The sequence below is a fragment of the Gymnodraco acuticeps genome, unplaced genomic scaffold (assembly GCF_902827175.1).
Source record: "Gymnodraco acuticeps unplaced genomic scaffold, fGymAcu1.1, whole genome shotgun sequence".
Classification (NCBI taxonomy): Eukaryota; Metazoa; Chordata; class Actinopteri; order Perciformes; family Bathydraconidae; genus Gymnodraco; species Gymnodraco acuticeps.
Genome location: NW_022990549.1, coordinates 436,168 through 448,950, shown reverse-complemented (window position 1 = coordinate 448,950; position 12,783 = coordinate 436,168). Strand labels below are relative to the sequence as shown.

General features: G+C 41.7%; 1 protein-coding gene across 1 annotated transcript in view; it reads left to right on the top strand.

The window, feature by feature from the left end:
* The window catches only part of sptbn1 (spectrin, beta, non-erythrocytic 1), a 116,755-nt gene that overhangs the window by 53,190 nt on the left and 50,782 nt on the right, over positions 1-12,783 (top strand). Inside the window, exons 3-6 of the mRNA XM_034227378.1 lie at positions 6,171-6,322; positions 8,866-9,039; positions 11,846-11,937; positions 12,205-12,285. Coding sequence (XP_034083269.1) covers positions 6,171-6,322; positions 8,866-9,039; positions 11,846-11,937; positions 12,205-12,285 — 499 coding nt within the window. The remainder of the gene's footprint in view (positions 1-6,170; positions 6,323-8,865; positions 9,040-11,845; positions 11,938-12,204; positions 12,286-12,783) is intronic.

Here is a 12,783-nt window from a genome sequence, read left to right as displayed (position 1 = left end):
AGATTTTGCTCGCCGGTGTTTCCTTTCCTTGAAAGATGTATCAGTGTGTGTGAATGTTATTTTTTTATCTTATCTTCAAGGACATAAACATCTACTGTGGAGGGGTGTGTGTGTGTGTTAGTTAGTTTGACTGTTCTGCCGCTGCCACGCTTTGAAGCAGGTTTATCCTGAAAGGGGTTCAGTTAAGAGTAATTGACGTAACAAGAAAGAGGACACTCATGACGATTCATGAATTTTCAGTTTCATTTACACTTTCACACTTGAAAATATTCACTTTTTAAAATTGGGCATACTTTAAAGAGGCCCTATTATGCTAATCTAACTTTCAGGTGTATATCAGTATGTAGTGTCTCTACTTTAAAGAGTCCTCTCCTGCTGATGTTCAGGTGTATATCAGTATGTAGTGTCTCTACTTTAAAGAGTCCTCTCCTGCTGATGTTCAGCTGTATATCAGTATGTAGTGTCTCTACTTTAAAGAGTCCTCTCCTGCTGATGTTCAGGTGTATATCAGTATGTAGTGTCTCTACTTTAAAGAGTCCTCTCCTGCTGATGTTCAGGTGTATATCAGTATGTAGTGTCTCTACTTTAAAGAGTCCTCTCCTGCTGATGTTCAGCTTGTATCAGTATGTAGTGTCTCTACTTTAAAGAGTCCTCTCCTGCTGATGTTCAGGTGTATATCAGTATGTAGTGTCTCTACTTTAAAGAGTCCTCTCCTGCTGATGTTCAGGTGTATATCAGTATGTAGTGTCTCTACTTTAAAGAGTCCTCTCCTGCTGATGTTCAGGTGTATATCAGTATGTAGTGTCTCTACTTTAAAGAGTCCTCTCCTGCTGATGTTCAGGTGTATATCAGTATGTAGTGTCTCTACTTTAAAGAGTCCTCTCCTGCTGATGTTCAGGTGTATATCAGTATGTAGTGTCTCTACTTTAAAGAGTCCTCTCCTGCTGATGTTCAGGTGTATATCAGTATGTAGTGTCTCTACTTTAAAGAGTCTTCTCCTGCTGATGTTCAGGTGTATATCAGTATTTAGTGTCTCTACTTTAAAGAGTCCTCTCCTGCTGATGTTCAGGTGTATATCAGTATGTAGTGTCTCTACTTTAAAGAGTCCTCTCCTGCTGATGTTCAGGTGTATATCAGTATGTAGTGTCTCTACATGTCTCAATGCTTTAATGTTCAAAAAGCTCTTTATTGTTCTCATACTGCCTGTGCTGCAGCACCTATTTTCCCCCTCTGTCTGAAACCAGAGCCCAGTCTGCTCTGATTGGTTAGTTGGCCGGCTCTGTTGTGATTGGTCAACCGCTTAGAGATGTCCCGTCCTTTATCACGTACTATGTGTTGGAGTGCTAGCCAATAGAAGTGCAACTGTTACATACTGATGTCACTATGTTACAGAAGTAAACAAAGAATACCGATGACTCCCTCTGGAGGTAACACAGGGACTGTAGCCTTTGCAGACCATTTAAATGCAAAAACAAACCTATAGAACAACTACAGGGCCTCTTTTTAAATGATGACGATTTCGCAAAAAAAGTTTAGCTACTTCAAATTCATTAATTGGAGACTCCACATTGTCCCACCCAGTGGCTGACTAACTCCTCCAGATGTGTACGGTAGGGCTGCTCAATTAATCATATTTTAATCACGATTATGGCTTGCAACGATTACAAAAACAACGTAATCGAAATAAAACGATTTTTTTTGTTTGTTGGTGTTTCAGTTGAATTCTACTTAAAGTTCAGGGTAATCTAAACTGTTAAAAACATACTGGTCACTTTTTTTTTTTTCCAATAAATGGATGTTTTCAAAGTCAATGAATAATCGCATTTAATAATCGCAATTACAATTATTGACCCAAATCCAATCCATTTTATTTCGATAGCACATTTAAAAACAACAGAGTTGAACAAAGTGCTGTAGATCAACAACTGTATAGCATAAAAACAGACAGGACATGAAACAAATGTAAAACACGAGACAATGAAACCAGATCTGAAGCCACCGACTGAAAAACTCCTACATGACGTAAAAACAATCCAAAACACTAGTAAGATAAAAACCCAAATTTAAAAGCACAAGTGTCACCTGGCCTGTAAAAGCCAAATAATCGAGATTCTGATTTTTGCCATAATCGAGCAGCCCTAGTGTACGGTCGGTCAAACTTCCTCATAGGGCTTTGAATTTGGGTTAGCCTTATTTTAACTCCAGATGAACCCCAACCCAAAGCCCTAATCTAGCCTGGTCTGGGGTTTAAAGAGACTGGATCTGGACGGGACCCAAACAGTTTTGTCTGAAAGGAGCTGAGTGTGTGGGACATATGTCTGCCGGCTGATAATCAGGCAGTGTTCACTCTCAATGGTCCTCTGTTCACATTCTGCCTCACTTTCTGCTCCAATGGGAACACACTGCAGCACTGTGAGTGTGTGTGTGAGTTTGCATTCATTCAGACTCTGCTCTCAGATTTCAGACTTTAACATAGGTCAGTGTGATTGGCTGGGCCTCCTGCAGACTCAGTATGGTGTCCTGTGATTGGCTGAGGGATCTGCCGGTGTCCTGCTGTCTGACTGTAGGATGTTTTGGAACCATGATGAAACTCATAGCTTTTATTTCCTGAGTTTTGTTTATTCTAGGCCTTCTTTTAAGGGAATGTAGCCTCATTTAAGCATTTACACATTATTTTACAGGTAACTTCAGTTTGTTGGATGCCATTTTGTTCATACCTGAAATTCAGTGTGTTAATGATCTCTCTTCTTCACATCTATTATACTAAACAAGAATAATCACAACTCATATCCTTTATTGGGAAACTATCAAAGTAGAAGATATATTCCTTTAAAAAATATTGAAATTCATTCCTGATTGAAAGTCAAGGGCACCTGTGATGCAGGTTACATATTTGTAGGTAGAGCTTTTTTTTCCTGTCAAAAAGAAACTAACACAATGAAGACTTTAATTCTGGTTGTACACGGAATAACTCTTTGACACTCAAAAGTGTCAGTGAGAGAGGAGGAGGACTGTGTGTGTAAGACAGGCCGAACATATCAAACATCTGTTTCCACTAACAGACAGAGACACACACACACACACACACACACACACACACACACACACTGCTCTGTTCAGTCTCCCGTGTCTGTGCTGTTTTTCCAAATGTAACCCAGTTCTGGGCCATTCACACTGGATTGCATGACTTTAGCCAAACACACACAACGACACTCACACACAAACACACACAACGACACTCACACACAAACACACACAACAACACTCACACACAAACACACACCGACGATCGTATAACCTTATCAAAATACACACTTCTAGTTTTGCAATTCCTGGATTCTAGCATTCCTGATCTCCCACAGGAGGAACTGGGAGGCCGCCGAATATTACCCTTACTCTGGTGTGTGTGTGTGTGTGTGTGTGTGTGTGTGTGTGTGTGTGTGTGTGTGTGTGTGTGTGTGTGTGTGTGTGTGTGTGTGTGTGTGTGTGTGTGTGTGTGTGTGTGTGTGTGTGTGTGTGTGTGTGTGTGTGGTGTGTGTGTGTGTGTGTGTGTGTGTGTTGTGTGTGTGTGTGTGTGTGTGTGTGTGTGTGTGTGTGTGTGGTGTGTGTGTGTGTGTGTGTGTGTGGTGTGTGTGTGTGTGTGTGTGTGTGTGTGTGTGTGTGTGTGTGTGTGTGTGTGTGTGTGTGTGTGTGTGTGTGTGTGTGTGTGTACATGTACACTCGGTTATGAATTCTTGTCATATCTGGACCTTGACTTCCCATGATGCATTGACAATTGTTCTGTGTGTTTGTGTGATTTATGAGAGTGATGCATTCACACGATGATACGAAGAATTAAGCACCTCACATGATGTTCAGGATGCACATTCCTGTGTGTGTTTTTTGTTTTTTCAACCAAATGATCTGGCATGTGTGTTTCCTCAGGTTAAGGTCATGCTAAGCGGTAATTGGGTGTGTGTTTGTGTTATTGACCTACAGAAAGACATCCCGTCAATACCTTAGTTCTCCTCGAACACACACACTAACAATCGGCTTTGTGATGTGGATGCAACAGTATCCTTTGAAGACATTGAGGTGTGTGTGTGTGTGTGTGTGTGTGTGTGTGTGTGTGTGTGTGTGTGTGTGTGTGTGTGTGTGTGTGTGTGTGTGTGTGTGTGTGTGTGTGTGTGTGTGTGTGTGTGTGTGTGTGTGTGTGTGTGTGTGTGTGTGTGTGTGTGTGTGTGTGTGTGTGTGTGTGTGTGTGTGTGTGTGTGTGTGTGTGTGTGTGTGTGTGTGTGTGTGTGTGTGTGTGTGTGTGTGTGTGTGTGTGTGTCCACAGTCACCTGAAATGCATACAAACATTTATTTTCATAAATCAGACAAGGAAAAAATGTATTAAATTAATATGAAGGCTATAAATATTAAATAATGATGACTTAGCGCTGTCTGATAGACATTAGTGAGGCCCTATTACGCTCTTTGGGGTCTCCCCTTTCCTCTAGTGTGTTATATAGGTTTGTGTGCATGTCAACGGTCTGACTCAGTTTTTTCTTCATTGGGAAGAATTGAAAAAAGACACTGGCCCTTACTCTGACTGACTCTACTAACCAGAAAGAAAACCTGAGTATTTGTCGTTGGGTTGTGCCTGTAGGAAGAAGGTTTTAGAGTCAAGGATTTCCCCCTGATGGCTGCAGCGTGTTTAGTGTGTCTGGCTCCGTGCAGGCGTCCATGTTACTTCTCTCTTCAGATAACTCTCAGATTTTTGGCGGCGTGTGGTCTTGTTGCCGACATATCTCTGCTTCCACTGTGATACGAGGAATCCTCCATAGTGTGTTTGTGCCGAGTGATAAAGCTGCTGAATGCCAGCGAACAATCACGCTATTGTCCCTCTGCACACACACACACACACACACACACACACACACACTGAAGGTCATGCATATTTGTTTGCATGTATAAAACAGTCAGGGGTTCTTATCACTTGTGTGTGTGTCCTGTTTCCTTTCAGGGGTCAAACTGAGTTCATTCGTGTCTCTTTTTCAGCACCGAGTTAGAGCATCAGTCCATCGTCCATCTTTTGCCAACAAAATTAACTTATTTTTACACGACGAATTAAGTTTAGTGAAAAACAAATCCTGGAAAAGTGAGCCTTGTAAACGGTGCCATGGGCTGGAAGAATAATGCTTTGTGATCAAGGAAAGAAACTGAGACCTTCACCTCATGCATGCAGACGTGTATAGTAATACAGTCGTGTGTCCAACTGGGAGAAAACGTGATATTTCTCACTGAGCCCTGAGTGATGCAGATTTGCCAGAAAAAGCAAACATGACTGGACTCCTCCTCACGCCAGCAATAATGAAAAGTGTGAGTTAATTAAACTTCACATGTAGTAGATAATGTGCTAACGCAGTGTCTCTCACTCTGCAGCTGGCTCCAGTTGTCTCATGATGTAAATGATTTGAAGTCATGCAAATCTCTTCTGACTAACTTCACAAATGACGGCTCTAAAAGAAGCTTATTATAAAAAACACAAAAGGTGTGTGTGTGTGTGTGTTTATTAGAACATCAGCGGCTGGATAAGAGCAACATACTGTTTTGAATAATTACTTTACAGAAGAAAAATACTTTCTATTCAGTGTGTGTGTAAAATACTGTGAGTGTGTGGGAGGTGTCACGCCCTCTCCTCCTTATGCAACTTCCTCCTGTCCGTCATGGCAACTGAGACATCTAAGGAAACACTCTGATATACTGTACACACACAGCAGTGTGTGTGTGTGTGTGTGGTGATGATTTAGTCTACTCTGTCAGACACAGGAAACCTCTCCCACACACACACCTTTCTAGGAACAATGAGTTTATGGGATGCTCAGAACACACACACACTTAGGACACACGTAGACACTCCAAGTAATCAATTACTCGAGTGAAAGGGTCGATCAATCTCTTAATTCATATTCATCAACAAAATGTATCTAAATGCAGTTTTCAGCCTCTAGTATTTAGATTTGCCTTTTTCTTTGTTTTATATCATATTAAAGTGAACATTTTACAAAACAAGACGGTTAAAGACATCACGTTGGACTTTGAGAAAGGGTCAAAGGCTACAATCCCCAAGTTTCCTCCTAGTCTTTACGTTTTGTTATAGCTTCAATTCCTGTTTCCTCACTGACCTCTGACCTCTCTCTCTGCAGATGAGCGTGAGGCGGTGCAGAAGAAGACCTTCACTAAGTGGGTGAACTCCCACCTGTCCAGGGTCTCCTGCAGGATCACAGACCTGTACATGGACCTGAGGGACGGGCGCTCGCTCATCAAGCTGCTGGAGGTCCTGTCCGGAGAGAGGCTGGTGAGTGCACACACTGTGGGGCTTTTCTTTGGAAAGGGCAGCAGAGGAGGGGGAGGTGCAAAAGCTATTGTTTTCTTTAACAAACTGAAAAGATACGAGCGATACACTTTGTCATTTTCAGGAAATACTCTGATATCTTGCTGCAAAGTGACCTGCTTCTATATTCTCCATTTTCTGTCACTCTCTGGCTGCACACACACACACACACACACACACACACACACACACACACCACACACACCACACACACACACACACACACACACACACACACACACACACACACACACACACACACACACACACACACACACCACACACACACTCTCTCACTCTCACACACACACACACACACACACACATACACACACACACTCTCACTCTCACACACACACACACACACACACACACATACACACACACTCTCTCACTCTCACACACACACACACACACACACACACATACACACACACACTCTCACACACACACTCTCACTCTCACACACACACACACACACACACACACACTCTCACACACACACACACACAGACACTCTCTCTCTCTTTCTCACTACACGCACACACATACACACTCATTTTCTGTCACTATCTCTCTCTCACACACACACTCTCTCTCTCTCTTTCTCACTACACACACATACACACACACACATGCACACACTCACTCTCACACACACACACACTCATTTTCTGTCCCTCTCTGGCTGCACACACACACTCTCTCACTCACACACACACTCACACAAAGACACACACTCTCTCCCTCTCTGGCTGCAGACACACACACACACAGACACACGCACACTCATTTTCTGTCACTCTCTGGCTGCACACACACACTCTCTCACTCACACACACACTCACACAAAGACACACACACTCTCTCCCTCTCTGGCTGCAGACACACACACACACACACACACACACACACACACACACACACACACACACACACACACTCTTCTTATCTGGTTGTTTGACCACAGCCCTTATGACTCATATTCATTAACAGGACTCACCTCCATCTGTGTACCTCAGTGCGTTCACTTCACTTGTATCAATAATAACTGGGCTTTGTACCACATTGCTGGATTATGCATTAAGAGAAATATGAACATTTTGTAAGAGATTCCACCGGTGCATAGAATTATTTGCTTTTAAAAAATCTCCGAAAGGTTTTTTTTAAGCATCTAGTTTCCACACAAAAGTATTTAAAACAACTTTAACATTGTCTCTTGGCTGCTGCAGGCTGTCGTGTTGGATATGACATGTTTCTGTGTCAGGAGACTTCTTAAAAGGGTTATTGGGACGCTGGTGCTGCAGGAGGAATTTGTTTATTGAGTTTTTCCGTCACTTTTTTCTTGTTTTCTGCATATTGATTTACTCAAAATAATACTAGGAAAACCTTTTATGTACTACTAGAAATATAAGAAAAATGTGGTGTAATAAATATATTGAGGTCAGTTAGGTCTCCTTCTTCTTCTCCTTCTTCCTCTTGTCTTCCTGGCGTCCCTCCAGCCTCTTCTCCCTGCATCATCCGGTCTTTTCACGACCTGTCAAACACACAGAGACAAAACACAGCCAGCCAGGAAATGACTTAATTGTTTCACAATCACATGAAATATCATTTATTTATTCCGCTTTATTTTTACAGTTATTGAATGCTTTCTGTCAGAGCAGAGAGCCAGTGGCACATTGGAGGAGGAAGTGAGGGAAAGACAAATGACCAGCAGAGGGAAAGAGAGAGAAAGACGGATATTTAGTTATAATAAGCTGGCAGAGTGATAGTGAAGTGGTGATCTGGATGAATGCAGAGAGTAACAGTGGGGGGGGGGGGGTGGTAGTGTTGTGAAAGAAGTCATTGAGTAACATGGAGGGTTTGTCTTGAGCCAAAACGCCTCCAGGAGCAGCCGAGGAATCTGTCCTCACGGCAGAGGAAGCTTTTATGGGATCATGTTGTTCATCTCCTCTGTTGCTTCGGATTCAATTATTCTCACTAAGGTAATGGGGACATTTTAGGACATTTCCTTTTTATCTCAAAAGTAATGTACAAGCTTTTATGTTCTATATTTGTTCTACAAAGCCCATAAAACTCCAAAACCCACAATGTGTTAGTCCTACATTCATGAAGCCGGTCCTTCCTACTAAAAAACTTTTGGTCCTCCCGGTTGTTTTTGTGCAAAAAAAACATATTTGGATGTTGGATCCGTCTGCAGTTCATGACCGTAGTTTTGTTAATATTTATGTGAACGTTTGTTACTTGAAGTTATTTATTGCTCTAATATTAACAACTGATTCCCAGTTTTGGGATGTTTATATTTCAGTTATGATTTAGTGATATTGTTTAGTTAAAGTGACGTTATAAAAGGCACTCTTACTCAACATTGAACCCAATGAAAAGTGTAATTTTGCAGCTGCTTCTGCATCAGGAGACTCACTAACCACAAAAAGAAATTCTGCCTCCAGGTCATCTTACGTGTGTTATTAATAATACTAAATGTTCCTCTTGTGTTTTTGTTTCAGCCCAAGCCCACCAAAGGCAGGATGCGTATCCACTGCCTGGAGAACGTGGACAAAGCGCTGCAGTTCCTGAAGGAGCAGCGGGTTCACCTGGAGAACATGGGCTCTCACGACATCGTGGACGGGAACCACCGCCTGGTGCTCGGCCTCATCTGGACCATCATCCTGCGCTTCCAGGTAACTTCACACAACCACCGCCGCATAGAGCATCCAAATGACAAGAAGGGTCATGGGACTGTTATGGGAATTAAGGATTGAGGAGGATGTCATCAAGCTTCCAGGTGCTGTCAAAAAATAATAGGAATTAAAGGTCACCTATTATGCAAAATCCTCTTCTCCATGTCTCTTCTACATCAACATGTGTCCCTCTTCTTCATGTCTCTTCTACATCAACATGTGTCCCCTCTTCTTCATGTCTCTTCTACATCAACATGTGTCCTTTCTTCTTCATGTCTCTTCTACATCAGCGTGTGTCCCCTCTTCTTCATGTCTCTTCTACATCAACATGTGTCCCCTCTTCTTCATGTCTCTTCTACATCAACATGTGTCCCCTCTTCTTCATGTCTCTTCTACATCAACATGTGTCCCCTCTTCTTCATGTCTCTTCTACATCAACATGTGTCCCCTCTTCTTCATGTTTCTTCTACATCAACATGTGTCCCCTCTTCTTCGTGTCTCTTCTACATCAACATGTGTCCCCTCTTCTTCATGTTTCTTCTACATCAACATGTGTCCCCTCTTCTTCATGTCTCTTCTACATCAACATGTGTCCCTGATCAGATTTTGGCCACTTTATGATGTCATAACGATGTTTTGTCTTGTGTAACCATTAGCCAATCAGCAACCAAGGTAACCCCCCCCCCCCCCCCCACCTTATCACCTGAATCTCCTCCTAGAGCACCATTGAGTTATTTTTAACCAAATGTCTCTCAGAGGGGCGTGGGGAGGAGCTCCTTATTTTCATCTAAAGTAACAGACAGAGAATCAGCACTTTGGAAACAGGGCTGAAACAGAGGGGATTATGGGTAATGCTGCAATGATCCGTTTGGTGTTTCAGCCAATCAGAGACAGGTTCTGTATATATCTGAGACCTGTGATATATTGATGAAAAACAGTATAATAGGGGACCTTTAAGCAAAATGTTTCATCCTGAAACCGATTATTGCTAAAGAATTGAATAATCCTAAATTATATTTCACAGTTCAAACAATCAGAAGAAAACCTTCAACTACTTTAGCTTTGAATATGCAAAACATTTATTAAAGTGCTAAACATTTTTATTTAGTTTTGGCTTTGTTGAGTCCTTGAAGGCCTTCATCTGCTTCAAAGGCATGGCAGCCCTGCTTAGGAGACTGTCATCACACTGTGTTTCACTGTGTGTCTTTAGTGTCACACTCTTCATTACAGGGTGTGTGGTTGTGTATCTTGATGAGGATGACGTCATCAGGGCAGAGAACAGTTGGGTGGAAAGGATTTAGCTTTTATAAGCCGTAAGGATTAAAAAAACTCTTTTTAGTGGATTTAATTCCTGCAGTGGATGACATGGATTGACAGCAGGACCACTGTGTGTGTGTGTGTGTGTGTGTGTGTGTGTGTGTGTGTGTGTGTGTGTGTGTGTGTGTGTGTGTGTGTGTGTGTGTGTGTGTGTGTGTGTGTGTGTGTGTGTGTGTGTGTGTGTGTGTGTGTGTGTGTGTGTGTGTGTGTGTGTGTGTGTGTGTGTGTGTGTGTGTGTGTGTGTGTGTGGTGTGTGTGTGTGTGTGTGTGTGTGTGTGTGTGTGTGTGTGTGTGTGTGTGTGTGTGTGTGTGTGTGTGTGTGTGTGTGTGTGTGTGTGTGTGTGTGTGTGTGTGTGTGTGTGTGTGTGTGTGTGTGTGTGATGCATTGGTGGTGTTGATGCTGATTGTGGCTCAGTTGAGGCTCATGCTTTTGTCAGGCTGAAACTGATGGGCGCTATCAATGAAGGTGAGGTGTGTGTTTGTGCATATTTGTGTGTGTGTGCTCTTGTACTATATTTGAGGGGACCTTTTATTAGAGCTTAAGATAGTTTTAAAATTGAGGATTGTTTTAGAAAAACAATTCTTAAGTTTGAAGGCGTTTTTCAAACACTGGGTCATGCTGATGACATCATCTGAAAGGTAAATCTATAAAGCAAATTCATTATGGAACAATTGACATTTGCAAAAATTAAGATATAGTAGGGTTTCTATAGTGAGGACATTTTTCCAAAGTGAGCACCTTTTTAATAAATAAGGTTTTTTTAATTGAAATGTTTGAAAAATTAGGACATTTCTCGACAGTCTGGACATTTTAGAAAGTGAGGACATGTTTGGAAAGTGTTTGCATCCTCACAAGTATGGAAGTGCAGATGTGTGTTGATGTCAGGACACAGAGTGAGGACAGACAGTGAACGCATCATGTCAGCGTGTGCATGAGGGGAAGACGTCATGCTGCAGGGATCACTGTATACTCTCTTAATCTCTGCACCATTAAAACCTTTAATATCAAACACAACCAACATTTAAAAGAATGTGCAACCGCAGCAGGGATCTGCACATGATGAATGTTTTATGCATAATGTTTTGATGTAAAATGATTATATTTACTATCGTTATGACTATTTTGATGAAATGTTGTAATATATAAAGTGAGCTTTTATCCATGGATAGACAAATATAATTGCATCTAGAATTTGCATTCAATTCTATAACAAGGGAAGATGTAATCACTAACTAAATAATATGAATAGAATGTAAAACAAAATGCACCTTAAATGCATTCAATTATTCTTCAAATGCTTTAAATAAAACATGTTTTCATCTTTAGCGTCTCAAAAGACAATTACAAAATATATATAACTCTTCTGTTAAGTTTCTCCAAATGTATGATTAAAAAAGCTGCATCTTTTTACAAAAGCTGGACGTCTTTCTCATTTAAAGTCTTTACATGTTCTATGTTGTACTCACTGTGTGTATCTGTGTGTCTCAGATCCAGGACATCAGCGTGGAGACGGAGGACAACAAGGAGAAGAAGTCTGCTAAAGATGCTCTGCTGCTCTGGTGTCAGATGAAGACCGCAGGGTGAGAGTTAAAAACCAGTTTGTGAAAATCAATATTGAGACTACATTTCCCATCAGCCCTGTTGCCTTCTTTTCATCTCCAAGAAGTCACAAATTGAACAGATTTGTACTCAATCTTTGTAGCTGTTGTCCTGTGTGCTCTGCAGCGTTGAGGCTATTACCATCTGGCAGTGATGCTCCCATTAGATCAGTTATTCTAACTGATGGGATGTGAAGTGAAAATGTAAAACAGTGTTCCATTTAATGAAGTGTTCCTCTTCGTGTGCAGGTATCCAAACGTCAACATCCACAACTTCAGCACCAGCTGGAGAGACGGCATGGCCTTCAACGCCCTCATCCACAAACACAGGTAAGAGCTCATTCATGGCTTTTCTGATTTTATATATCTTTACAGCCAAATTCCAAGCATTCCCGAAGGTGCAATCACACATAACAGACAGTATAAGTATCATTTGACAATACAAGCTACAACTTTTAATATATAAAGTGACTATAAATTGGACCTATGATACATTGAACAGTACGCTTACAAAACAATACAACATTACCATACAAGAACAATACGGTTAAGGCAGTCACACCAAGCTCACTTATGGAGTTCCACTACAGCGCGGAGCACGGTTTAAGCGTGCCGTGCCCGGCCCGTTTTTGGTTGCGTTTCCACTAGGCGTAGTTCCAGGTAACGGGTACTTTTTCACAGTTTTCTGGCTCTCCAAAATCCACGTTCTTTCCGGGCCAACAACTGGGCTGAGTATGCTAAACTAGTGAAAGCATCGCTGGCAACTACAACAAAATGAACATATTTGACCGTGATTTAATTGTAACACGTTTCAAAATGATGCCGAAG